Here is a 27,611-nt window from a genome sequence, read left to right on the forward strand (position 1 = left end):
CCGCTCTGGACGCTGCGCTCACTGGGGTCCGGCAGCGCGTGGCCTTCGGGGCCGGCTTCCTTCCCCCAGCACCGCGCTTCCGAGTCTCACCGCGCCGTGGCGCCTGCCCTTGGACTTCAGCCTGCTAACCGCGGGAAACCAGCCCGCTGCGTGGACGCGCGGCTCCGTCTACGCGTCACCTGGCAGGTACCGTTCCCACGCTTCGGCCGTCGTCGGGATTCACGCTGTGATGAATGCTCGAGTGTGAGTTTCTGCGCGGGCGCGTTTTCACTGCTCTCGGACGCGCGCCCGGGAGCGGAACCGGCGGGTCACGGGGCAGCACCCGAAGCTCGCGGGGAGCAGCGGGCTGGTTCCCGGAGCGGCCGCGGCATTTCACACCCTCACCGGCAGTGAACGGGGGTTTCGGCTCATCGTCTGTCTCTGATTCCTGCCGTCCCAGCGGAGATGAAGTGGCGCCTCACGATGGTTCTGATTATGGTCCCCTGACGGCTAGTGACATTGAAGAGATTTTCATGTGTTCACTGGCCATTTGGGTAACTTTTTTGGAGAAGTATCTGTGCAAGTCCGTTGCCCATTTTTTAACCGGACTGGCTTCTTATTCCTGGGTTGTATGAGTTCTCTATACAGTCTAGACACAAGTCCCTTACCAGATACAAGATTTAGAAATATGGCCCTGGCTGGCGTAGCTCAGTGGATTGAGCGCGGACTGCGAACCAAAGTATTGCAGGTTCAATTCCCAGGCAGGGCACATGCCTGGGTTGTAGGTCATGGCCCCCAGCAACCGCACATTGATGTTTCTCTCTCTCTCTTCCTCCCTCTCTTCCCTCTCTAAAAATAAATAAATGAAATCTTAAAAAATATTTAGAAATATTTTCTCCCATCTGTGGGTTGTTGCTGTACTTTCTAGCCATGCTTCGAAGCACAAGTTTTATGTTCAGATTAAATTCAATTTATTTTTTCTTCTGCCCCTTGTCCTTTTTTTTGTAACTTATCTAAGAAGGCTTTGTCTCATCCAAGGTCATTAAAATATACTCCAGTATTTTCTTCTAAGAGTTTTACGGTTTCAGCTTTCACAGTTAGGTCTGTGACCACTTGAATTTTGGGGCCCAGCGTGAAGAGGGGCTAACAGTCCCTGCCCTCCGACCCCAGCTGTCCCAGCACCAGGTCCAGAGGTGGCCGTGCCTCTAGGCTGCCCCACAGCATGACTGGAAGTGGATCCACAGAAGCTTGGATGTTGAAATTCAAGATCATGGCAGAAACGTGGCTTTCAAAACATTTTAAAATGTCAACTGTAGTTAAGGATCATAAGGCAATAATTTTCTTGAAGGGAGTGATTTTCAAGATGCGTTTTGTTTTCTTATTTTTGCAAGGTACCAGAATCCTTCTTTGCAAGGTGACTGCACTCAGAGGCCTGCAGCGGTAACCGATGGCCTGAGCAGGCCCCGGGCCCCTCCCTGCAGCCGGGCATCGAGGGCAGCAAGACGGGGCCCCGCCTGCAGGGCTCTCTCTCACTTGTAGCGGGGAGACTGGCGGCAGGGGAACCGGGTTTGCACTGAGTGGACCGGGGAGGAGGAGCCGCCGCAGGCTGTGAGCAGGGCAGCGGCGTGCTCTGACATCCGTTTCGGGGAAGGCTTCCCCAGTGCAGTGGGAAGAGCCGGTTTGGTCGAGCAGAAGGGCGCCGTTTTAGGGGCTGACGAGAGGAGGTGCTGGCAACTTGGACCAGGGCCGTGGAGGTGATGAGAGGGTTTCCATCCCACATATACACACAGACCTGGCGGTGGACAGGCTGAGGGGCAGAGGGAAGGCAGAGCTGGGACGATTCCTCCAGGTTTGGGGTGCCCACAGGGTGGGTGGGGTATCCCTGAGACTGTGGATGCCACGGGCCTAGCAAGTTGATGGGGGGAAGTAAAGAGCTCTGGTCACGCTCACTTTGAGAAGACAACCAGACATCTCTGGTGACATGAGGTAGGTGGTAGAATCCATGACCAGAAGGCTCAGGGGAAGGGGCCGTGCTGGGGGCATCAGCAGGGACTCAAGGTCGACCCACATGGGCATGCACAGAATGTCCTATGCAGTGAAAGAATGAATGAGGAAAGAAGAGGCCAAGCACCAGGTTGGGGGTGCCCCACATCGGGGGGCTGGCACAGGGGCGAGGCCAGCCAGCCAAGCGCTCTGTGTAGAGCTGGCCAGCGTGGTGTCTGGGAGCCCAGGGAAGAGAGCCGTTCAGGGAGGATGGGAGGAACTGTGTCAAATGCCAGTGACAGGCCGAGTGGGTCAGCCAGAGCCCTGACCACATGTGATCAGTTGCTGCTCCTGGGGCCCTTGGCGCGAGGTTTCCATGGGGTGGCCTGGGGAGGGGAGGGGAGCGGTCCTAGGGGAGTCAGGGAGGGGCGCTCTAAGGTAAGCAGGGGGCCTGGCGTGAGGGGGACGGAGGCTTTGTCCAAGGTGGGTGGTGACATCACGTGCTGGGAGTGCCACAGGGGAGCGAGAAGCTGACAGCACAGGGCAGGTGGACTGTGGGGGCGAGGTCCCTTGTTGTGGGGGAGGGCTGGCCCGGGCAGGCGGGAAGTGCACCGAGTGGCTCGGGGAAGGCAGAGACCTGCTGTGTGAGCGGGCAGGGCTCGAGCCCTCCGTGGCCGCGGATCTGCTCGGTAACCCAGAGCGCAGGCCAGTCGTCCCCAGGCGGGCACGGGCAGAGGTCAGAGGGGACAGGTGGCAGCAGGCGCTGCAGACGAGGGAGGAGGTGGATGATGTGCTGGGCCGTCCTGACGACCCACGAGACGTGTGTGGGCAGCACTTTGAAGTGGCATCAGCCAGCTCACTCATCGCGTCCTTCTGCGGTCACATGGCGACGTCTGTCCAGGGGAAAGCCAGGGTGTCCCCACTGCTCTTGAGGCACGGCCTCTGGTCGCCCTCCACGAGGTCTCTAACCCAGCCTGAAACTGCCAGTATTTGGAGGGCGGGACCCTTATCCACTCTTTGTTACCCACTGACACTGTGCAGACAGGACCAGACTGTGACAGTCATCAGACACCCGGCAGACGACACACCATCCAAGAAGACCCATGAGGCAGAGAGCGAGTCCTTACCGCCACCAGGGTGGGCGAGCAGGCTATGTCCTTTGGATCTGAAATACCAAACATGCGACCACGTGTGAACCCGGGGCCGGGTGTTCCCCCCAACACGAACATTGAACCAAAACAAGACCCACCTGATACCAAAAAACAAAATCCCCCCCACCAAGCAACCCAGTTAAAAAACGGGCCAGGGGCCTGAACAGTCGCTTCCCCAAAGGACATGCAGAGGGCCGACAGACATGGGAAGAGACGCTCCAGCTCACTGCCCAGAGACGTCACCTCGCACCTGTCGGAGTGGCCATGGTCAACAAACCAATGACTAGTGCCGGCGAGGACGCGGAGAGGGCGCCCTCGAGCACTGCTGGCGGGAGAGCAGGCGGGCGCGGCCGCTGTGGGAAGTGGTACGGGGTTATCTCAAAAAACTGAAAATGGAACTGCCTCGTGACCCCGCGACTCCACTCCTGGGAATCCGCCTGCAGGAGCCCGGAGCGCTCACTTAGAAGGAAGCACGCACCACCCCCCACCCCCACACCGCGTTCACGGCAGCGGCGTTGTTTACGTCGCCGGGGTCTGGGGGTGGCCCGAGTGCCCACCAGCAGAGGAGAGGGTAAAAAACTTGTGGTACATTCGAGCAATGGGGTACTCCTCGGTTGTGAAAAAGGAGAAAATCTTATTTTGCAATAGTCAGCGAAAGACCAGTACCATGTGATTTCACTTACAGGCAGAATCTAGTGAACAAGATAAACTAAGAAACAAAACAGAAACAGACTCGTATTTACAGAGAGCAGACTGACAGCTGTCAGAAGGGCGGGGGGTTGGGGAGCTGGGTGAAAAGGTGAAGGGATGGAGGGAAAACAAAAAACCCAACTCACAGACAAGTATGGTGATCACCAGAGGGAGCGGCGGGGGCGGAGAGAAGAGAGCACGGGGGTGGGGGGGCAGGGGGAATGCCGACAGGAGGCCCGATCGGGGTGCGGGACACCCAACACCATACACAGGTGCCGTGTTATAGAACTGTGTACCTGAAACCCACGAGACTTTATTAACCAATGCCACTCCAATATAATCAATAAAAAGTAAAATTAAAAAAGATTATCATCTAAATGAAAAAAAAAGTTTTAATTGAACCCACAAGAACCCGTCCCAAGGACCCAAGCTGTCCAGAGCCAAGTTTAAGACCGTCTGAGCGGGTGAGCCGGCACGTGGTCACACTTCCCCACGTACTGTGTGACCTTGGTGGGTCAGCCGGCACCCTGAGCCCCACGCTCTTTCCCCGGAGCTCCAGGACTCAGGCACCCTGCCTGGGACAGGGAAGCCCCTCCCTACCCGCCCCTCCCAAGTGTCTGGTTTGTGACCAGGAAGAAGGACAGCCTCAGGCAGTGTGCTTGCTAACTAGTAGGAAGAGTCTGAGAGATGCCTTCATTCCAGTGCAAACAAGAGTCGACCTCAGACTTGAATACAGGGTGCAGACGTGCCTTCAGAGGCAGAGCCGCACCCGGGGAGACACAGAGAGGGGGGCTGGAGATGGGGAGCCTCGGGGGGCAGGCCGAGAAAGGCCAAGTCCTGCGAGTGTCCATGGTCCAAGACCCAGGCACTGGGGACGGCCTTGGCGGGGCGCTGTGACAAGGACAGCCAGCCTCCAGGAGCAGCCTCCTCCCCATCCGAGGAGGAGCCCAGCGATGCAGGTGACTGCCAGGACCAGGCACCGGGTGAGATAAACTGGGAGGACCAGGGCTGTGGTGGGAAACCGGAGCTCAGCAAGCATCCTGCTCCCAAAGCACACACGATGCGAGGCCGGGTGGCCAGGAGAGGGTCACGCGGGGAAGGAGGGGCGGTGGGAAGGAATTATTGGTGGCACCACGAGGAACAGAAACGGGGGTCTCATTAGGGACCCTGCAGAGCTGTGAGTACACTACTGATGAGGCAGGAGGCTGTGACTGTAGGTGGGAAACCCCAATGGGCAGAGGGGTGAGAGCGCGGCGACAGGAGGGCGGGACGAGCTCTGCGGCCAGGCCTCCGGCCCCACGGCACCGCCCAGCCCCAGCCGTGGGGCCTCAGAACTCCCCGTCGGGGCCGGCCTGCCGCCGAGGAGAACCCCAGAAACAGGAGGCACAAGCCCAGGCCCGGATGCGCCCCCTCGGCCCTCCACGTGGGTAAGATTTCCTAGGCCAACCGTCCAGGCTCGGTCTACTGCTTAGGGCCTGGTGGGCCCTGGGCCCGGGGAAGCTGAGAGATGGTGTTCCTGTCCCCAGAGGGGACCAGGTGGGAGAAAACCAGAGCCCCGAGGTCCCCACGGTGCACGGAGAGGGACGCCAGCAGGGGGACCCCGGGACAGGAGGAAGGCACAGCAATGACGAGAGGTGACCGGAAGTGGAGCAACAGGAGGTGGCTCCAGGGGGACCCTCCGTTCAGACTCGGGGCAGCCTCGCTCCCCAACGCCCCACCCCACAGGAACCACGGCAGCAGGGCGGCTCGGTGGGAAAGAGGCTCCCATTTTATCACAAAGACCAAACCAGAACTTCCTTATTCTTGGAAATCCCGCCTTGAGCGGGGGCAAGGTCCGGCCAGGGTGACCAGGCCGAATGGAGCAGCAAGCTCACGTCCCCTGCCACACACTCCGATTTCCCGGGTCGCTCCCCCTCCCCCAGGACCAGCCTCTCGGAAGTTGAGAAGAGAGCAAAAGCCCCCTCGGACTCCAGACCTCGGGCCGAGCACACGTGTGGCACCCAGGGGCCTGCGCTAGCAAAGAGAAAGTGTGACCCCAGGTGACTGACGTGTAAGGAACACTCTGGTGAGCCCAGGTGACAAGAGCGCCAGGTGCTGCAGAGGCAGCCTGCAGGAAAACAGGTGGCACAGATGACTTTTCCTAGAACTCCGGTGACAAGGTACGGCTGAAAGCTCGTGGGACAGGAACACCCTGACAGACAGCAGCTGCGGCAGCGCCAGCCTGTCTGGCATCAGCGTGACTAAGAATCCGAGGCCTGCTGGAGCTCTGTTTTACAGATTAACTTCGAATTCAACTGAAACAAGTTTCGTACCGAGTCTGGAATGGACACTCCCCCCCTAATTAAGATACGTGGTTATAAGTCGAGCCACGTTCCACAACACTGTCCAAGACGTACGTTATCAGAAAGTGAAGGAGCTGGCAAGGCATGTCTCAGCGGGTGGCAGCCAGGCTGCGGCGAGCAGCGGCAGCCACCTGGCCCGAGCGGGCCCGAGGGAGTCGTGAGACTCCCAGATGTAAGGAGAACCACGCACGCCCGATGCTGCGGCGGGGAGGCCAGGGTGGAAGGAATTCCAACATCGGTTCCTCCAGAAATTGGGAACCGGCAGAAAATACAGCTAATGGGGAAGTCTACACCTGAAGAAGGATGTCACCTGGTGAGGTGAGCGCAGGAAAACCATGCACCCACAGAGGCCCAAGCAACAGCCTGTTCTCCTAGCAACCTGCCCCCACAGCCCTGCCGGGGGTCCCCTCCCGGGCCCCGGGTACTCACGTTCGATAAGGAAGAGAAAGCACACGACCCCCATGGCTGCCACGATGGCCCCGGGCACGATGAAGGACAGGCCCCAGCACGTGGACACCCAGTAGCCAGCAATCAAGGACCCCAGGATGTTGCCCACGGAGGTGTGGGAATTCCAGACCCCCATGATCAAGCCTCGCCTGCAACACAACAAGACACGGGCAGCAGATGATGTCAGGAAGCTTGCGTGGGTCCGTGGAGTGGGGCCCAGCAGGGTGTGCGCCACGTCAGAGCCGCCCGGCCCGGGGACAGAGGGGCCACGCGGGCACCTCTGCCGGACGTGGGCCTGGAGACGCTGGCGTGAGAACGGGGCTTCCCTTTGCCTCGGAGACATGTGTGGATTATTACATGTCTCTCTCAGAGCTTCTCTATGCATGACTACAAAGAGGAATGAGGCCGCTTCCTGAAATTCTTGGAAGGCCCCAAATTTAAATTTGTGCTTCTGCAGACTCAATCCAATAATTGGCTGAAATATCCCATCAACACAAGTTTCTGCTGCGGACCTATCAGGTGGGCGGAGTATCTGATGAGGCTCCGTGAGCTGGTTTCCTGCTTCCGTTTCCCCATCCTCAGTGTCTCCCAGCACTTCTTCGCCTGGCCCTGGCCCTGGCCTTGGCCTGAGGCCGTGCATCACACAGACGTTACAGCGTCGCCTGGACGGCACTCAGAGGCTGGGCGGAGTGCTGGACAGAGGCTGGGCACACCTCCACCGCCAGGGGCTGGGCGGCTCGTCAGGACTTGGCACGGGTGCACCTGCCTTCGTGTCTCGTTTCTGACGTGGCTTCTGTGTCCAAGGCCCAGGGCAGGGCCTGCCCTCTGCGCTCTGCCCGAGTTCCCGGAGGCCAGGAAGGGCCGCGCTGCGGGTCAGCTGTGCCGTCTGGTGCAGACTCGACCCCGCCCACGGCAGGGAGGGCATCGCCCGGGACAAAGGCCATCTGAATTTCAGCACCTCGAGTCCCAGAGATTTTCATGATCTTAGTTCATAGAATAAAGTGGTTTTTTTTTCCTACAATAAATCTAAAGAAAAACTAAAACTAAAGTCTAAAAACATCTTTTAAAAAGTAACGCTGCTGGAAGCAGGGTGGCCTTTTCTCGCCTTCCTTTTAAAGAAAATTGTGTTTTTCCATCACGGTGGACACTCAGTTATTCTGTTTCAGTCTCGGGTGGGCAGCTCGGTGGGCAGACAAGCACGGACTTGACACACAGACTCTCACCTTCCTTTCCCAAACCAGTTGCTGAGGCAGGTGACGACGCTGGGCCAGCCGGTGGTCTGCACCAGTCCGTTGATGATCTGCGACAGGGGACAAGGGGGAGGGCTCACCGAGGAGAAAGCACGTCCTGTCTTCGGGTGGGGACCGCAGGAGCCTCCCCTTCTCTGTTCTTTGGAAGTCTGGGAGCACGGCCGGGACCCGCCCACAAAGGAAGAGGCCACGCCCTATCCACCATGAGCCCCAAAGACCCAAGTTGTATTTTAAACCATACGTATAACTACAAATGTAAGACATGCCCATCGTGAAAATTTTAGAATAAATAAAGAAAAGAAAAGAAGACAAAAATCTCTTGCCAGAAGATGAACGGCTTGGGGCCAAAGTTTCCAATCTCTGTCTAATCTAAACTTCATAAAAAGAGAAAAAAAATGTCTTCTTTTTATAGAACTGTGATTGTATTATAAATTATAGCTTGTAAATTGCGCACTTTCACGTCTCCTGTCGTGAAGAGGGTACTGTTGTTAATGACTCTCTGAGCCGAGCTTGACCTTGACCTAAAGCCTGCAGAAAGCACTTCCCCCTTTCCAAGAGGACCCTGAGCTCACATTTCGAGAAGGGCTTTTGCAAGTGCACTGGCAAACAGGTTTGCTTTAGTCCCAGGAGCGTCAGAGGCAAATTTTCAAGACAACTAGGCCCCGCCTAGTGCCTCCTATAACCATGACTGGGCCGGACCAGCTCCCCAGGACACAGGCTGACTAGTGGCCGCGGGCTGGACTGGCCTCAGGGCCAGCCGGGGCTGGCCTTCCATTCAGGAACGTGCTGGAATGCTGGGAAATTGCTTTTTTTTCTTCCTTCTAATTCTATATATTACTATAAAGTATGTTACTTTTATAATTAAAACAGTCAAACTTTTTCAAAGCCTATGGCAAAATTTTTAAAAGAAAATTATGGCCCTGGCTGGGTGGTTCAGTGGGTGGGAGCTCTGTCCCATACACCAAAAGGCTGTGGGTTTGATCCCCACTCAGGGCACACACCTAGGCTGCAGGTTCTATCCCCGGTTGGGATATATACATGTAGGAGACAACTGATTGATGCTTCTCTCACATACCAACGTTTCTCTCTCTCTCCCACCCTCCCTCTCTGAGGCCACTAAACATATCCTTGGGTGAGGATTTTTTAAAAAAGCAAAGTATGTCCAATTTACTTTGATGATTTTATAACATCTCCCCCAGGCTATGTGAAGAGCCTCAGAAGTTAAGCTCATCACTCTGTCATTTTCCATTTCTAGTAAATATCTGTCCGCAGGCATGTTGGGAGGGGCAGCAGCCAAGAGTTTCAGGAAGGGCTGGGCCCAGCCGGAAGGGCAAGGCCACAGGGCCCGTCTCGGCCTTGGGGCCCGTAAGGCTCTCTCCGCCCACCGACTCCCTTGACCCTGTCCCCTGCCAGCCACGCCCCAGTCCTCCCTTCCTCCTGCCCTCGCTATGCCCCGCATCACTGGGACTCCTGAGTGGTCCAAGCTGTCACCAGACGGGACACCTAGAGCTCCTCCAGGTGAAGGCAGAGGGGCTGGCGCTGCAGTCCCTGAGGGGTACGGACAAACTGATTCTTTAAGAGGCAACTCCCGAAACTTCAGGGGAACTGCATGGCTGCCGGAACTTCAGAGAAGACGGGAGAGAGACTTCACACGTCAGCACGTCAGCACCGACCCTGACATCAGACTGGATGCACGTCTGTTGTGCGCGCCCCCCACCCCGATCCCATCACCGCCATCGTCTCTCCTGGCAGAGGCAGGGACCTGGGACATAAACGCCCCGTGCAGCTCATCACAGAGACCCCGCGCGTGGTGGGCCACGGACCCGGACCTTACCTGAGTTACCACGTAGAAGCTGAAACTGTGGATGTTGTAGAAATAGCCCAGCCCGAACAGGGCAGTAAAGGTGCCACTGGCCAGCATTCCGAAAGTTAGGTAATACCTGATGGGCAGGCGCTCCCCTATTATGCCACTGAGGATGAGAAAAAGGACAGACGAGCATGAGCAAACAAACACACCCACAGTGTAAACGACCCGCGATTTCTTTCCGGGTGTTTTTATGCTGTTCTCTGAGCTTTCAGAACTCCAAACACCACAATCTCCAAGAAGATTTCATCGTAACTATTTCCCCGTGGAGCATTTATTAACCAGAAACTGTCCGTTGGCAATATTTTTTAAGACTTTTTATTTCCAGCAAAAGTCACTAACTGTCAAATAATGAACCTGGTATACCATGGCTTACACTTTGATGGCTGCCAATTAAAAAAAAAATCCAAAACTTGTCCTGCTAGTTAATCCTGCTTTTATATAAACAATATCCAGTTACAGTTTCAACTGTCAACCTGTAGACAAATGTCATAAAAAGGTAACACCTATAACCATGAGCCAGTCTCTTAGTCTCTCAGCTGTCATTAAGTTACTAACCCACATTAACTGGGCCCAAATTTGAGCTCTACTTAATAAAGTTTTAGTCCCAGCTGGTGTGGCTCAGTGGATTGGGTGCCAGCCTGTGAACCAAAGGGTCGCCGGTTTGATTCCCAGTCAGGGCACATGCCAGGGGTTGCAGGCCAGGCCCCCAGTAGGGGGCGCATGAGAGGTACCCATGCATTGATGTTTCTCCCTCCCACCCCCTCTCTCTAAAAATAAGTTAATAAAATTTTTAAAAAGCTTTGAAAGAAAAGGCCTGATGGAAGGGACCCCGTCCCACATTACATCAGATCCACTCAGGCACTAACGGCCACCCCACACCTGCGGACACCAGCCAGGAATGCCCTGGGCTGCAGACGGCGCCCATCGCGCCCAGCTCTGCCCGTGTGCCCTGGTGTCACTGAAGGCCGTGAGCGGCAGCGGTGCTCGCCCATGCTGCGGTCACGAGTCAGCGGGGGACCTTGCATTCGCCAGAACCTCACACTGACCCTCCCTGGCAAGCCGCATGAAAAATGGCCTTTGCCAATAAATGAGCAGCAGTAAAACCACTTCATTTCAACCAGGTCCCTTAACCTCAGCGCTCTTGATGTCTTGGGCCAGGAAGCTCTTTGCGGTGGGGGGCTGTCCTGTGTGCTGCGGTGTTAGTGGCACCCCGGGTCCCTGCCCACTCGGTGAGAGCAGCACCCCTTCTCCAGCTGTGACACCACAAATGTCCCCAGATATCGCCCTATGTTTCCTGAGGGGCCAGGCTACGCCCAGCTGAGGAGAATATTTAACTACTGCTTTCTAGTAACTGAGAAAAACGCACTGGGCCTCTGGGTCTTTTTATACTCGGGGTTACGGGTGTCCAGGCAGACCCGTGTGCAGAGCACAGCATTGTCCCTCCGCGTGGCACTCGGCTGCAGCCTGGCTGCCTCCCAGGCCCAAGAAGCCTGAGGCTTGCACGGCACTTCCCGTCAATCGGGCTCACGTTCTGCTGTGCACCACACGCTTCGGGCTTCCGTCTGTGTCACCGCCCCCCTCTGCAGCACTCTGCAGATATGCAAATGCAATAAAGCAAACCATCCACTCCACCAGAGGAAGCTGCCTGGCCGGGCCCAGCCACCGGCAGTGCACGGGGCCGGGGTGGGGCCCAGGTCCTGACCCACCGCGCTCTGGGGGGCCTCAGTGAGCAGGCTCCACACGGACGGGATCCCCGAGACCCTCGAATCCGTAAAGATCTCAGTCTCTGAACCAAAGCCTCTTTCTCGGGTCAAAGGGCTCCGTCCCTATTATACTATTTCTTCCCCGACCTGGCTGGACTGACATAATACCAGTGTTTAACCCGCCAACCCAGGTCCCGTTACCCACTCGACACGTACACCTTCAGGTCAAGGTCAGTTCAAGAATGGGATCAAGAACCCAGGATGACAATCACGTGTGACAGACACTGGGCACGCACCACGTGCCGGCACTGTGCCAAGCATCCTGTGTGTGTCAAATCCCCGCCACAGTCCCTCCAGGTAAGAACTACCGTCCCCCATTTTGCACAGCCGCAGAGCGCCGCCCTCGGCCACAGGAGCGGGCGGGGTCGGGTCACAGCAGCGTGTCTCTGCGCACGCCCCAGCCGCCACGCCGCCCGGCCTGGCGCTCAGGTGAGGGGCTCTGTGCGGGCCGTCCAGGTGGACGCGCCCGGCACACACTCGTACACTGTGGAATCGGTGGCTCGGGACTGCGAACAGATGGCGGTCCTGAGACCGCAGCCGAGGATGCGCTCTGCTGAGCACCACCAGGGGCCGCCAGGGCCCTGTGCCAGGTGGCCACCCCCCGGCAGGGCTCCAGTGCGTCCTGCGCCCGAGGGCCAGGAGGGCCACGCGTGGGCAGCCCGCCCTGAGCAGCACGGGGCCCGGGTCTTCCACGTGCACTGCCCCGGGGTCGTGTCCTCACAGACACAGCAGTGCACGCTGGCTCTCGCCTTTTCCTTGTCCCCGAGGAGAGCCTGGACGGTAAGTGGCCTGCGGGTGGGGCTGGCGTCAGGCGTCCTGCGCACCTCGGCGCACCAGAGACGGTTCTGCACTGAGTGGAATACCGGCCAGGGCCTCGCAAACTCGGGCAGACCTACCTCAGGTACATGCCGATGGCGTAGGCGCACAGGAAGGAGTAGTCCAGGGCCCCGAGCAGCTGCTGGTAGTTGTCCTGATCTGCGCGGGTGAGAGTGGACAGGCAGAGGTGAGCGGCGCTTCGCTCCCACTGACCATCAGAGTGCCTGCTGGAGCGGGGCGGGGGCAGGGGGATGCAAAGCGTCTGCCCTCTGGGTGCGGGCGCTGGGCTCAGAGCAGGGACACGGAGGATGCGGAGGCACGCCTGCCGCTGGCTTCTCGGCAAAGGAAACTGCAGCCGCCACATTCCGAACAAGCGCCAAGCGCACGTTACTGGTGGGAACGGACCCGCGCGGCTCACGGTGGGCACCGGCTTGTTCATTTCCTTCGCGCCCCGCCGAGGCCAGCCCCGCACGGGCCCTGTGGTCTCTCCTTCCCACCCACGGTTCGCGCTCCGCGCACCCTGACTTTCGGCTTTGACACACACCACCTGCACGCTGTCCTCAGCAGACCTCCGCACTGAGAGGGTCTTGTTCAGGTGGCGGGTCACCTGCACACAGGCCCCAGGACACAGCGGTGGCGGAGGAGTGGGACCCGGGGTGGGACACAGCTGCTCCCTGAGACACGGTCCCACTCAGGAACACCGGCACCGCCGCCGAACTGGCAAGGCCGGGCGAGTCAGGCCGTGCCAGCGGCCTCTTGGCCCGCCCGTCTGTGCAGAGCCCTGCAGGGGCGCCCACGTCAGAGGTGCGCGGACACGGGGACTCACCGAACGGGGCCCAGCCGCAGTCGGTCTCGTTGTCGGGGAGCTGGTGAGTGGGGACGCCGCCGGCCGTTTGGCTCTGGTCGCTGACCCTGACCCCGTCCTTCTTCCCGGGAGCACAGTACTTGTGGAGCTCACCCTAGGACACCCACAGGGGGGACAGAGGACAGAGGACAGAGAGGGGGAGCGCAGCAGGTGAGTTCAGCAGGGGTGCAGAGTACCAACAGCGCCCCTCTTTCCAGCCCTGGGGAAGGGGTCACCGCCCGCCAGGGCAGGCTGCCTGCAGGGCCCACAGAGAGCGGGTAGGCAAGGTTATTTGGGCTCCAGCAGCCCCGCCCCTGAGCACACACAGCAAACCCACGCACGTCCCAGGCCACCGGAGACCACTGCTCAGGGCAGCTGTGCCGCTGAAAGCCGGCTGCCCGTCATCCCCGGACCGCCCGTCCGCAGCGGGCCAGCAGGTTCATCCCGCTCGGTTTCTACAGCTGAACGCTGCCCGGTACAAGGGAACCAGCGCCCGGTCCCTGCAATGACCGGGACGCCTCTCGTGGACAGTGAGCCCGACACAGAAAACCTCCAATGGTGGACTCCATTTCCACCCGTGACGCTCAAGAACAGGGGAATGACTCCGTGGGGACCTTGGTGACAGTCAGGGTTGCCTGCAGTGGGTATGATGGCGGACAGGGCACAAGGAGCTGGCACGGGGCCGGACCTCAGCCAGGTGACAACTTCCTGGGTAAGTGTCAGTATCTGTCCCGGCATGGGACATGGCACGTGGCTGCCTGGTGGTCACGTGGCTGTGTCATCATTACCAGGGCACTGCCCTAAAAATCTAGCCAAGGGTCCTGCTTTACAAATTCAAAGTAGCTATTTGCCAAACAGCTTTCCTCAGCAGAGCTCATCCTCGTGGGGGCTGGGGGCTCCCCCTGGTGAGTGAGCCCTGCCTCTTGCCCCGGCCTGTGCTCAGCTTATTCACACTCCACCAGGGTGACCGTGCGGGGCTGCGGACACGACCGTGAGCTCCGGTCAGAGACACGGTGGGGGCCCGCAGTCCTTCCCTGCTTAAGGCTGGCATTTTCAGCATTTCCCCAGTTCCCTCGATTTTATACTTCCTCCTCCTCTTCGCCTTCGGGAGTCAGGTGTTTTTGCCCAGCTGCTGCTGCTTCTTGTGGAGGCCTAGCTGGCCAGACCCGAGCCCTCACGGACGCTGCTCTGGTCAGCTTTCAGTAAGAAAGCTGCAGGCCGGGTGGGAGAGGGAACCGGGACCAGGGCTGGAGGGGGTTCTGACACGCGCCCTCCATGGGAGCATGGGACAAGGAAGGTGGCGGACGGTGGCTTCAAACAGAACTTTAACATTCTCTGCTGTCACGTAATACTCCCAGGGAGGAGCCATCCATGGGAAACAGAAAAGGTTACACATGCTCCATTTCTGTTTCGTGAGTAAGAGAACAGCATTTCTGTTTAGTTTTGTCCTGTGACAAAAGGCAGCCGTGCCTCCTTCCTGGCAGGGACTCAGGCTCCGAGCTGGGAGCCTGGTGCCCCTGGGCTGGGTCCCGACTTCCACTGAGTCACGGGAACTCTCTGCTGCCAGCTACGCAGCCAGGATAACCAAGCATAACCCAGTCCTGGGTCTGTGTCCTGCCGACGACTAGAAGTGGGCAGGGGGGCAGGCAGAGCCGTACAGGAGCTACCTTTGGCAATAGACAACTTCCTCATATCTTCCACCATCAAGAGTCCAAAGCCATTCGAGCCCTTTGACAACCTAGGCAAAGTGATGTCATTCCAAGGAGGGTCAGAAAATCTCATTGCTTCCCCCCAAGTCATAACTGGCTACTACGGAGGACTGTCTGCTGGAATCTTCCCTCCGTCTCGTTGAGTTAGGAAGAGCCTGGCTCACAGCCCCGTCCACCCGCCACTCGAACAGAGACTCAGAGTTCCGGGGGTGACGAGGAACCTCCGCCACGGCCCGACTCGGATCCACCCGTGAGGGTCGTGGGGGCCGTTCGGGAACAATTTAAGACTGGATGCTTCGGAGAGAAAATTCACACAAGACAGGAATATACATTTCATTAAGCTTTAGAAGTCTGAAACTGTCAAGTAATATAATTGAAAGCATACTACCTCTGAAAGCATAAACGAAAAAACGTTTTAAAGATTTTAATTTCAGAAAAAAAGAAAAAAAAAGCAAACCAACAAAATACCTTGCTTCTACCTAATTCCTTTTCTCCACTTATCTCCTCCCCCTGCAGCCGCCCCACCCCCACCCCACCCCGCCCCCATCAGCTGCCTCTTAAAGTAACACACGTTCGTTATCGAGATTACAGGCGGGATAGGAAGCGAAGTGTTTTATGATTTCTTACCTTAACTATGCTGATAGGCTTTCGAGATAGGTGGAAACTGGCATACAGCAAGAACGTCAAGATGAAAATGAAGGCTCTGTACCTGGGACACAAAACAGGGAAGAAGATGATGGCCAGTGATGGGAGCTGCGTGAAGAGCACACGGTCACTGCAACTTTAAATTTTTCTTACACTGTGCATTACTCATTCAGTCCTCTATCAACTATCCATCCTACTTATAATATCACCATAATATTATATTTAAAAGGTGGGACTTCCGTCCAAGTTGAAACTATTTAAACATTCACTAAAAGAACTATAATCAAAGAGAAATCTGGGACTCAGAAGATAAACACGTGCTTACAGGGCAGACAAAAAGAAAGGATTGTTTAGTTTGAAGCAAAATTAGCCGCAAGCTTCTTGTAAGCCTGCTATCCTGGGCATTTAAGATCATATTTTATCCCTTTTTAGTTTCTGTCCAACTTTCCGGAAGCACATGAGCGGGGCAAGAACGTAAATATCTCACTGACCTCAATGAGAAAAACCCAGCGATGCTCACAAGCTATGAATAAGGCCGCCGATATAAAAATTCTGGCTTAAAGCCCAGCGGCTCTCATGAGAAAAGCAGTAAGGGGGAGGTGCTGAAATATATGGGACTCTAAAGGAAAGAAGATTCTCTAGTAAGAAGATGAAAGTTTATTCCAGTCTAAAAATTTGAACCACGCTATGGAAAAATATTTCCTAAGGCCAAAAGAAAAGAAAAAAGTCAGGAGGAAAAAGAGTTTGGCAGGAGGTGAAGACAAGGGGCTTCCACCAGGGGGCAGGTCCTTCTGAGTCCTGAGACCCCACCTCTCACCCTGCGCCACCAGGCCCGTATCTGGCCTGGCCGGGAAAGGCCAATGACTTTCAAGTTGGGCGATGGCTGGCATTGATAGTTACCCACAAGCAGAGATGGGCGGGGGCCCTGGGGGACAATGAAACCCCTCCTCCTGTCTCATGTCATCGTCGTAATGTACTCCTTAAGGGCAGCACTCACTGAATAACACAAAGAACCCTGGGGGGCCCGCCTCTTTGGCCAGTGGGGGACAAATAACTGTTTCTAGATTAAAAAAAATACAGGCCCTATTTCAGGCGGGAGGAAAAGGATTGATGGGACCACCAGAAACCTGTGCCTTAGGGAAAGGAAAACACCAAACCCGCTTCCAGGCACCAATAAACACTGGATACACGAGTGAAGAAACAGCCCCGCGTGCTCCTCTTCATCATGGAAGCACGCTCCGATGGCTTTCCCGGGACTCTTTGCTCTCCGAGCCCGTGCCAGTGACCAGGTAGGAGAAAGTCAGTCCATAAAAAAAGTGTGTATTTTATCCCAAGGAGCAGAAACTAGGCAGGTGCAGTGCATCCGTTACAAAGTCCAGGCCTTTGTCCCCATGCTTCTGAAAACCATCTGCTGGGGTGGAGAACGGAAGTCGCTCAATTATCTGCTGAAAGCTCTCTGTCACTCCACCCACTGCTCCTAGGTGCCTTAAGTTGCCAGCACAGGAAGGGTCTAGACTACTGGAGCTCTGTAAGCCTCAATACCCAGATTCCCAACCCCCAGGTGGATTCGCTGGCCAACTGTTTTCTCACCGAATGTAAATTACCAGGGTGACAGCAGTCTGTGGGGAGCCCTGAGCTGCCCCCATTTGGGCATAGGGGTCCCTTTCCCAATCTCCACGAGGAGTATTTGGACAAGTTCTCAGACTGGGTTCCCTTCCCACCTCAGAGTATGGAGGGAGAACCTGGAGCCCCCCAAGGATGCGAGACACCACCAGTCACCGCTATGTGACCCTCCGGGAGAATCCGAACGTCCTCTCACACAGCTAAGAAGGATTTTGAGAAAGTAGCTTTACTTAAATGAACCTTGGGTTCCTGCTCTCTACCAAGACAGAAACAGAGGGTTCTAGTTATAAATACTCTGTTTATCAAGTACATTACCATATTTATAAAGTAGAATTAATAACCCGCAAATAAAGAGCTCCTCCATGTGTCCAGACAACGTCTGAAAAGCCCTGGGCCCTCATATACCAGCATCCTTAGGTAGTCAAGTCAAGCTGTCTCGGTCATGGGAACCTGGTCGCCGTTCCCGGGCTTCCGTTCCCGGGCTTCCTTTCCCGGGCCTCCGCCCCTTCGCTGACCACTGGTTCTGCAGGACCGCTCACCAGCACTGGGCCGGGGGACCACGGGGTTCCTGGGCTGTGCCGCAGGGCGGGGGGGATGCCGAGTGCAGTGCGTGCCCAGGGACGCTCCATGCGCACGCTGGCCGCAGAGGGGAGCAGCACACGCTTGTGGCCGAACTGAATTTGCAGCTCGGTTCTCAGTGGAAGTGAAATGCCTTGAGCAGGCAGCCTGCAGGTTGCCAGGTTCACAAAGAGAACCTTTTTACTTCTGCGGGGTTGTCCTGGGTTAAGGGACTAGAGTCCTGAGTAACTCTCCTAAGTCCTCTGCCCGTTTAGTAATTCTTTCTCCATCTTCTTTCTGCCTTTGTCGTGCACGATGCAAGGATTTCAGAGGATGTTTGTGTCCTTTTATTGTGTACTGGGTTGGATACCATCCATCCCCCTGAAGTTGTCAGAATGTGGCATAGGGTTGCAGATGTCATTAGTCAAGTTGAGGTCACATGTAACTCATGTGTGACCTCGAATCCAATGAGATCTGAATCCAGTGCCTGATGTCCTTATAAAAGCCACGTGGAGACACAGGCAGGTGGGGAGGGAGGCCGTGAGACAACAGAGGCACAGCCACACACCGAGCCCCGAGCCCCGGGGACCGCCAGCTACCGCCCGAGGCTGGACAAGGCAGGAAGCGTTCTTCCCCGGAGCCTTCGGGGGCGGGCGCAGCCCTGCTGACACCTGGGCCTCAGCCTCCTGGCCTCCAGAACAGTGAGGGCAAATGTGCTGTTTTAAGCCACCAGAGTGGGGCACTTTGTTACAGCAGCCCTTGAAACGAATACAATCTGGTACTCTTTGTGTTTGGTGTTGCATTTAGGCTTGTGAATGGGAAGAAAACACAATAAAAACCGAATGACCTAATGCTTTCCTTCGCCAGTGCTTCACTCACTTTCTGAAGTCACGCCCGACTCGAGCATTCTTTGCATCTACCAGTGTTACAGCAAGAGCGCTCGGGTCAACCTCCAGTTTCTAGCAAAGACAGCCTGTTTCGGCAATGACGGTCGCTGCGCACCTTCAAAGCTTCCTTAGACATGTTCCCAGAGGCAAATTAAAAGACTCCACGCAGAATATGTGGAATATGTGTCCTTCTTGGAAGATTACTTATCACAGTCACATGCAAACAAGGAATGCACAAGTGCTTTGGACGAGAGTTACTGAGCAGTGTGACTCGGCGCAGGAATGAGCCCAGAGACACCCTTCCTTCAGAAACCAGGAAAGCGCCCACGGCCGGGGTGGAGTCCTGCTCAGAGCCCCTGAGGGGAGGCACGGGGCGCTAGTGACGGCAGCGCTGGCCACGTGGTGGAGGGGCTGCTGGCCAGATGGAAGCTACGACTGTTCGCTGTGAACAACGAGTAAGGAAGCTGTGGGAACACACTTGGAGATGACGTGAAGAACCGGTTCCTCCTACTTTCCCACCTCAGAGAGTGTGTCCCTCTCTCGGTGACCCTCACCGAAACTGCGCACTGCCGACAGTGACAGGCAGGCCATCGAGGTTGAGGGGCACTGCTGCTCTCCCAAGGAGCTGACATTTGCTGTGCGGAAGAGCTTCACTTTCTCCTGCTTACGCATTTATTGAATCATCGCTGCGTGGCCTCACGGACTCGGAACGTACTCAGTGGGCTAAAGTCCGTCACTAGTGCTGTTTATTTTAGACCTCAAATCACCCCAGATGTGGCAGTGACAGCCCCTTTGTTTTTAAGCACCCCCTTATTTTCTGGCACAAGATATTCCCGGATCCTCTCAGCCCCCCTGCCCCAGGGCAGACCTCGTCCCCGAAGACGCCGGCTCCTTCTGTGGGGGCGGCACACGGAGACCGAGATCCGGCAGCAGGGGTGCTCACTGCTGCGGGCGCTGCGCTCCCCAGGGTCTCTCGGTGGGCAGGGATGTAGCATTTTACACACACACACACACACACACGCACATACACATGCCACACACATACACACAGCCTTGTATACCCACTTCTCCCCCGCGCTCCCACCAGTTCTTCTGGGCATCTTTAATTCCAGCCCAACACAGCATGGTTCATTCAGTCCCTCCCCTCCCCATAGTTTCAATTCCTTCGCCATCAGCGAGAAGCTGTCTCCCTTCCGCGGTATTCCTGTCAAAAATGCACACTCTGACCCTAAGCATGAGGAAATACTAGACACGCCCAAAACCAAGGACAGTCTATAAAACAATGGCTTGTACCGTCAAAAATGTCAAGGTCGTAAAAGACGAAGAAAGGCCAAGGAACAGTTTCAGGTGGGAGGAGGGTAAGCCCAAGGGGCAGTGTGACCTGGACGGGACCCTGGGCCGGGAAGAAAGCCATAGAAGACGTGAGGGGACACCCGATAGAACTCTGAATAGGACTGCAGGTTAGGTGGTAGCACTGTATCAGTGTTCAATTTCCTGACTCCGGTCCTTGTGTGTAGTTAGGTGAGAATTCTCGTTTACAGGAAATGTGCACTGAAGTATTTAGACTAAAAGGACATGACGTCTCTAACTCACCCTCAGACGTCCATTTAAAAACGCGTGCATGCAGACACGCACACGGAGAAGAAAACGAGGTGCCATGTTAAGGACTTGTCTGCCGGCCGGGCCCAGGCCCCACAGCGGGACGAGATGCACGCTGACAGTCCCTCTGCCCTCGGTTCTCCCCACTCAAGACTCAAAGCCCCGCGAGAGAGCCCTGCAGCCCCTCCTGCCTCCCACCCTGCCTCCCGCTGGACCTGCGTTGTTCCCGGAGGCTCCTGGGAGCGGAGCCTCGAGGGCCTCCACCAGCTGCCGCCGTGAGACGGGAGCCCGAGACTCGCCGGCCTATCCCAGCTGCACTCAGAGCGGGGAGTCAGTTCCCAGCGGGAACCCGAGATGCTGCCGGAGACGGGCAGTTGTGCTGCGCAGAAACACAAAAAATGTCCTTTGGAGGCACGTTAAAGCCAGTCTCTTTAGGATTGCTGAATCTCAGCTAAAAATAAGTTTTAAAGGTCACAAGGCAAGTGGAGGCAGAGAGGGAACGGAATTGAAACAAACTCCGCGTCTTTCCTACGCCGAGTGTGGTCGGCAGGCTGGCGGCACCGGCACCTGGGAAACGCGGGCTCCCGGGCGCCCGAGACCTCCCGAGTCAGAACTGCACTCGAACAAGTGGTTTGGGGGGGAGTCGCACGCTCGCTCCAGTTCGGGATGCACTGCTGTATCTCTGTAGCTCTCAACCTCACAAAAATAAGAGTCTGTGACACACGGGAACTTTACAGCAGTTCTCTGTAACATTCTCATAATTCTGTGAGTTTGAAAACTGTATCAAAATAAAGCTGTAAAACAAAGGAGCTAGATGAACGCTTTGGAAATAAAAGGTGAGTGTTTAAACACCTGTGGCTAGAATTGCAGCAGACTCGAAATGAGTCAACAAGGGAGCAGCCCTGGAAGGAACGAGGTGGCCGAAGTCGCACCTGAGACCCAGCGGGTGCTCCGCCACCTAGAGGGGCCGGAGAAGACGCCCAGGGCGTGGAGGCCACAAGTGGGTGGTCGTGACGGACAGGAAGGGGTTCCAGGGTACACCGCTGTGGTGTGAAAATTATTTTGAGCAGAAAGCATTTGAGCTCCTAAAGTCTCTTCTCTGCCTGAAAGCAGAGCCTCCCTTAAGAAGTCATCTGTCCTGAGTCCCTCCCTGGGAGCACCCGAGGAGACTGACGCGCTCCTGAAGACGAGAGGGGTCCACACCGCGCCCAAACAGATACGGTCACGGCAGAAACACAGCGCCCGGTCACGACAGAGACACAGCGCCCGTGTGCTGTCCTCAGGCCCCTTTACCTTCCCAATGCTGTTTTCCCACCAGTGCCTTCCTCCTCCTCTTCTTCCCCCATCAAGAATTTGGCGTACAGCCCTGCCTGGTGTAGCTCAGTGGATTGAGCGTGGGCCTGTGAACCAAAGCATCACTGGTTCAATTCCCAGTCAGGGCACATGCCTGGGTTGCAGGCCAGGTCCCTAGTAGTGGGGTGTGAGAGGTAACCACACATTGATGTTTCATTCCCTCTCTTTCTCCCTCCCTTCCCCTCTCTCTAAAAATAAAAAAAAATAAAATCTAAAAAAAAAAAGAATTTGGCATACAAACTCCAAACTCTAACAGCCGCTGTGAGTCACGTTTTTCTGTCAACTCCTGCATACGTGGGATTCGATTCTCCTCTCCTGTGAATCTTTTTGTCAGTGTAATTTGCATGCCCCCAGTGACTGAGCCTAAGAGAGCAGAGGGGAACTTTTTCCTTCCCGACCGAGATCAGCGGGGAAGGCACCACTGAGGGTGCGCGCCAGGGGCCAGAGAGCCCGGCTGCAGACCGACTCCGCCCTTGCCCGTGGCTTTCTCCAGGAGCACGGGGCTCACGACCACCCGCCACCTGCCCCAGGGAAGGGCTCCCACAGAGCACGCACGCACGCACGCACGCAGAGGTGCTCTCGGAGCAGAGAGCTGTGCTCTGGTCGGCATTTAACTTGCTTAGACGTTCCCTTCTCCCTGAAGTTCTGTCCCAGCCAGGCCACGCACTGAGCTCAATCCGAGTTCACGTACTGATTTCACTCTCGGGCACGTTAGAGTCCTGCCGGTGGCCGGCGGTCATTTTTCCATGGGGGCCATGATTCTTACAGAAACCACTGGAGACCTCGAAGGGGTCTAAATGCTACCTGTCACCTCCAGAGCCACAGACGGAGAACAACTCGGCCATGCTCCTCACAGCTTCCGCCGCTGGGAAGTGACTCCGCGGTTACGGGGAGGCCAGCATCCGCGTGCGTCTTATCATGAACCCGGGGGCGGGGGACAGCCAGCGGCACAGTGGCCCTCACCGGCTCCCGGCCCAGGACTCACCACTGATCCCGGGAGAATGAGACGATGAAGCGAATGCCGGCAGGGAGTCGAGCCATTTACGCACGGGCCACGGAGCTCTGGTCACGCGATCGGACGCTTCATAAAGAGGGTGGCAATCCTGGCTCCGAGTTTCCCGCTCGCCCCTGCGCTCACACAGGCTGGAACGCGAGTAGAGGTGTCCCGCTGGGTGTCACGTCCCCTCCTCCTTCCTGCGGAGGCTTAGCTCTCTACAAGGGGAAAGAGGAGTTGAAAAGTCAGGTATTCTGGCAACGGTACCTTGGAATCCCTGGCGGAATCCATTCCCTGTTCAGTTGTTACCCAGCCCAGCCCAAAGCTGACCTTCCAGGATGATGGGCACGCTCACCACCAGGGCCACTAGGTGGCAGGCAGCGTCTGTGCTGGGGCGGGGGGTGGGGGGTGCTTGTTCAGAGATCACTGAAAGGAATTTCATGTGACCTTCCGATGACAGGAAAGGAGCCACTGAGTTCATCTCCACCTGGAAGGCACCTGGAGACCAACCCACTCACCCTTAACCACAACACCCTGCGGGTGGTTAACATTATGAGAGATCATTAACATTCATGAGAGACCAGTCTGTGCCCGGCGGTCACACCACATGCCCCATTAGCAGAGCACGCCCGGGAACTGGACGTGCTCCGTCCCGCCCACTCTGGAGCCGCCCACGGCTGAGCCGCGGTCACAGAAAGGAACGTGGGCCTGGGCGAGATGGCAGGCCGTCAAACCCACCACTCAACTGTGGCCTTGCAGCCAGATCGAAACGCATCTAACGCTGTGGGAATGGAGTTCACCTCGTGTCTTCTCCCCACTGCTCATCCCCTGCGGCCCCTCAGAGGCCACGGGCAATGACCCCATTCCGGAGGCAGAGCTGAAGGCAGAGCAAGACAAGGAGTGGGCGGGGGGACCCGAGCACCGAAAGGGGGCCCCGGCACACCTCCTGTCCCAAAGCCAACCTCGTGACTTGTCTCGTTTTCCAGTTTTTCTTCTGCACTTGGCAGCAAGGAATCTCTTGACCAATGCGTTAAATAACACGATTTCCGGTATACACAGAGCACGGATTGTTCTGACTCACACTCACTGAAAACGCACAGGTCACGTAATTTTTTTAAATGAAAGTTACTTTTGAGTAAACATTAATCTTGATTTAAAGAAGCTGATCTAAGCGGCCTTCTTGGCGCAGCAGCACGTCAGTATCGTAATCTCAAGGAAGCTGATACTTATTTAATGTCTCCCAACAACTTCCTTAGGGGAACAGACAAGTAATAACCGACTGTTTGGATTTGGAGGGCTGACATTGATGGGCAAATGCCTGTCTTCCCAAACAGAACCACTCCCCACGCTCATTCTGGCCCTCCCTCCAGAGAGAGCTTTCAAAAAATGCTCTCTCTTCAATGATTTTCCTTTATACCAAAACCAGAAACTTCAAGATCCTTGCCAAGCTCTCACCCCAGAACCTCCCACCCTAGTGCCTCCCCTCGGGCCGGAGGCAGTGGAGGGGGCCCCTCAGCCCCACCAGGGCCTTGACGGTTACACAGCCTCAGCTATTAATCCACCTGCAGCGTCACCAGCCCCTGCAGCTGACTTTGGCTCTCTCTCCTGCTAAAAAGCAGGGATGGCGGCACTTACGTCTTAGGGTTGTTGTAAAGAGGAAGTGACACAGTCCACAGAGAGCCCTCGCACCAGCCTGGCAGCACCAGCCTGGCGTGCGGCAGGTGCTCAGCAGACGTGCACCCAGGAGAGGATGAGGCCATCCTTGACCTGGTGCACAACCCCGCGCAGAGCGAGCGCGCAAGAGATGTGTCGAATAAACCCCCACAACTCTTCAAATCTCTAAAACAGACTTAAAATCTGTTTTACTAAAATGCTCAAAACAAGTGGGCTTCTGTTGGGGTGGAAACAGACTTCGGGAAACGGTTCTGGGATGTGGCCGAGGAGCAAAGGGTCTGGTTTAGATTGTACAGTGCCCAGACGCGGACGGCCAGAGTCCGGTGTCTTCCTGAGTCCGCACGCAGCTTCTGGAGGCGCAGCTTATCTCCACCGCCATCGACTGATCAACAAATCAATCAACCTCAACTCAATTCTGGTAAAACCTGCAGCACCAACAACAATCCAGGAGGCACCGGAAAAAGCAATGGGAAGAAAATCTCCTTTGCCTTTGAGATAGTCAGGCTGGTCCTGCCCCTGCATGACCCGCCCCCCCCCCCGCCCCCCCAGGCAATGGGTGAGAGTTAGTGCTATGACCTCTCCCAGTAAGTGCATCTAGGACATGGGCGGGCGGTGGGTTTGCACGTGGGATGGTGAGAGCTCAGCGTCACGAGGCCCATTCCTCCGAAGCCTGGGAAGTGCCCACAGAACAGCGCTCCGTTCACTGGCGTCCCTCCATCTGAGGTCTCCTCCCTTGTGGGAGCCACGGCCACTCTGAGCGAGAGGCAGCGCTCACTTCAGAGCAGAGCAATGAGGCTGGTGGCTGGACGCAGTGGGGCCAAATCAGGTCAGGCCAGCTTCCCTCCGTCCCCTCCTCCCTCCCACCTCCCCCGCCCCCACCCCGCCCCGCCCCGCCCCGGCCCTGCCCCTTCAGAGATAGATGGTGGAGCTGGATCCAATCACTTGGCTTGAATCCTCTGGTCGGCAGCAGCCCAAGTGTGTACGAAGACTTTTTTTTAATGGCTCTTACTAGCCGACGTTGGCCCTCACCACCCAAACAGGAGACATGTAGGAAGATCCAGTTTCCTTCTACTGTCAAAGATAGCAACTTGGGAAACATCCCACCAGAGTGTCTTCATGGAAGTCTGTGTAACGCTCGCTTCTATACTCTTCTGCCTAAAGGCCCAACCTAGTCAGCCCTTATGAATGACTGGAGAAAAATATGCATTCCGGGGCCCTGCCCTCAGACACACCCCTGGGTGGTCCGTGATGCCTAGACCAGTTAGTTCCCTGTGCTCTTTGGAGGTGAAAATAATGAGACTCAGCCTTGAGTAGTGGCCACCTCGGCTGAGGAGCTCGATTGGTTAGAGCGTCATCCCCATTCGCCAAGGTTGCGGGTTTGATCCTCGGTCAGGGCACATATAAGAAGCAACCACTGGCCCTGGCTGGCGTAGCTCAGTGGATTGAGCGCGGGCTGAGAACCAAAGTGTCGCAGGTTCGATTCCCAGTCAGGGTACACGCCTGGGTTGCAGGCCATGACCCCCAGCAATCACACATTGATGTTTCTCTCTCTCTCTCTCTCTCCCTCCCTTCTCTCTCTAAAAATAAATAAATAAAATCTTTTAAAAAGTAATATAATTAAAAACAAAAAAGAAGCAACCACTGAATGCAAAAATAAGTGGAATAACAAACTGATGTTTTCTGTCTCCCCGCCTCCCCAATCAGTAAAAGTTAAAAGAAAAATTAAGTCACAGCCAGAGTAATATCAAAGGGTCTTTCCAGAATAATCAAAGCAGCCTCATGAGTATTTTAAGTAATATACTTAAACAAAAAATTCTCTAAAGTGGATCTTATTTTCAGGCAAAGGTGGGTGGGAAAGGCATATCCCCCCAAAACATTCTCTGAGAAACAACTCCCTTTCCAGGAAAAAATGAAAAAAAAAAAAAGAAACAAAACAAAACAAAACACTTTCCACAGTTCCCGCTTTAACACACTACTCAACGTGAAGGATGCACAAGGGTTACCCGGCGGCTGAAGGATGAAAGCCACTCCTCTCCCCTAGGACCGACGGACACCGAGGTTGACCTGCACCCATCGACCTGCCAGCTCGGCCCCCGCCCGAGTGGGGGCGAGACGGCCGGCTGGAGCGGCAGGACTCCGAGCTCGCTACCCACTCAAACCCCCTCACGCAGTTTAAGTTCCAGGGCAGACAACGCTTTCCAGATAGTGACCTCTGGCAGACTAAAGGAAAGACAGGCTTAAGATTCCACCTTTAGAAATTCAAACCTGGGGGTGGGGTGACAGGCTCTCCAGTGTCCTCCGTTCGTTCAAATGCAAATCATGACGGTTCCCGGGGAGCTCCAGTCACCAGCTTGACGGGAGAAAGAGGAAAAAGGTGCCCAATGGCGGTGGTCGATGGCTGGGGGTCTTTCTGGCGCCTTAAGTCCTACAAATACTGAAGGTCGCAGTCACTCCTGTTGGCAAGGAAGCTCACGGGCTCCGCAACCAGCTGCCCAGCAGACAAACAACCCAAAGGCCCAGGGTGCTGACGCGCCTGAGCCTCCCGGGCGGCTTTCCACGCCGGCTCCTCCCGGTTGGCTGGTCCCCAGAGCAGGTGGACCCGGCGGGCACGCCCACATCCCCACAGCGCGGCGGACAATGAGCGGGTCTCCTCCGGCCCCATCCCTAGACAACCAGCTGTCACCAAGGCCTGCGCGGCCAGGGAGGAGACCGGGCAGGACAGCTCATATCATTCCTGCCCAGCCTCCAGCTGGCGGCTGGCGGCTGGCGGCCCAGCGCCGGCGCCCCCGCCTCCACTTGCGGGAATGCCTGCGTTGCCGAGTACCGGGCGCCGGAAGGGGCTCCCGGCCGCTCCTCTAGACCCCTTATTCCAAAGGCTTCCCTCCCTATGGCCGGGGGAGCTCGAGATTGCTCAGCTCAAGCCAAAGACAGGCACAAAGACAGGCTGAGGGGGAGCACGGCTCAGGGATCCGGTCCCCATGCGCATCCCCCGCCGTCCCCTTGGTGGCAGGTGCGGCATGGCCGCGGCGCCCTAGTCCCGCGGCCCTGCAGGTGCCGGCGGTGAGAAAGGGTCCCCGCCGATCGCCGTCCCTACGTCTCACCTGCGCTGCCCAGGCCGGCTCACCGCAGCCCTGCCGGGCCTCCATGGGCGTTTCCTGCTCGCGACTTCCTGGGGCGGCGCGTGCGGAAGCCCCGCGGCCCTTTCACTTTCCTGCGACCGCGGGGCGCCAGGCCGGGCGGCGGGTGCCGGCTGAGCCCCTCCCCTTCCCGATAATCTCCTCCCTGAACCGCCCCTCCCACCCCCCCCATCGGAGCCAGCCCAGGGTCCCAACCAGCCCTGGGGGCGCCCCCGCGTGGGCTGGTTGTTACCATCCACCACCCCCCACCCCCAGCCCTCAACCCGCCATCGCCCGCCCGCCCAAGATTCTTCCCGCAGT

At 56.6% G+C, this 27,611-nt stretch overlaps 1 protein-coding gene across 4 annotated transcripts in view; it reads right to left on the reverse strand.

The window, feature by feature from the left end:
* SLC37A1 (solute carrier family 37 member 1) overlaps nt 1-27,425 on the reverse strand; it is a 45,857-nt gene extending 18,432 nt beyond the window's left edge. The window contains exons 1-10 of one of the 4 annotated variants that reach the window (XM_045852628.1): nt 27,276-27,399; nt 26,440-26,608; nt 22,492-22,718; nt 15,469-15,550; nt 13,115-13,247; nt 12,369-12,447; nt 9,677-9,812; nt 7,816-7,892; nt 6,575-6,741; nt 3,090-3,127 (exon numbers count right to left, since the gene is read on the reverse strand). In XM_045852628.1, coding sequence (XP_045708584.1) covers nt 3,090-3,127; nt 6,575-6,741; nt 7,816-7,892; nt 9,677-9,812; nt 12,369-12,447; nt 13,115-13,247; nt 15,469-15,550; nt 22,492-22,547 — 768 coding nt within the window. In that variant the 5' untranslated portion in view covers nt 22,548-22,718; nt 26,440-26,608; nt 27,276-27,399. Of the gene's footprint in view, nt 1-3,089; nt 3,128-6,574; nt 6,742-7,815; nt 7,893-9,676; nt 9,813-12,368; nt 12,448-13,114; nt 13,248-15,468; nt 15,551-22,491; nt 22,719-26,439; nt 26,609-27,275 lie in introns of all 4 variants that reach the window. The other 3 variants (XM_045852632.1, XM_045852631.1, XM_045852629.1) reach the window with 3 other exon arrangements.
* Between the last annotated feature and the right edge of the window lie 186 nt (nt 27,426-27,611).

Source organism: Phyllostomus hastatus, unplaced genomic scaffold (assembly GCF_019186645.2).
Source record: "Phyllostomus hastatus isolate PE091 unplaced genomic scaffold, TTU_PhHast_1.1 phas_contig_948, whole genome shotgun sequence".
NCBI classification, from domain to species: Eukaryota; Metazoa; Chordata; class Mammalia; order Chiroptera; family Phyllostomidae; genus Phyllostomus; species Phyllostomus hastatus.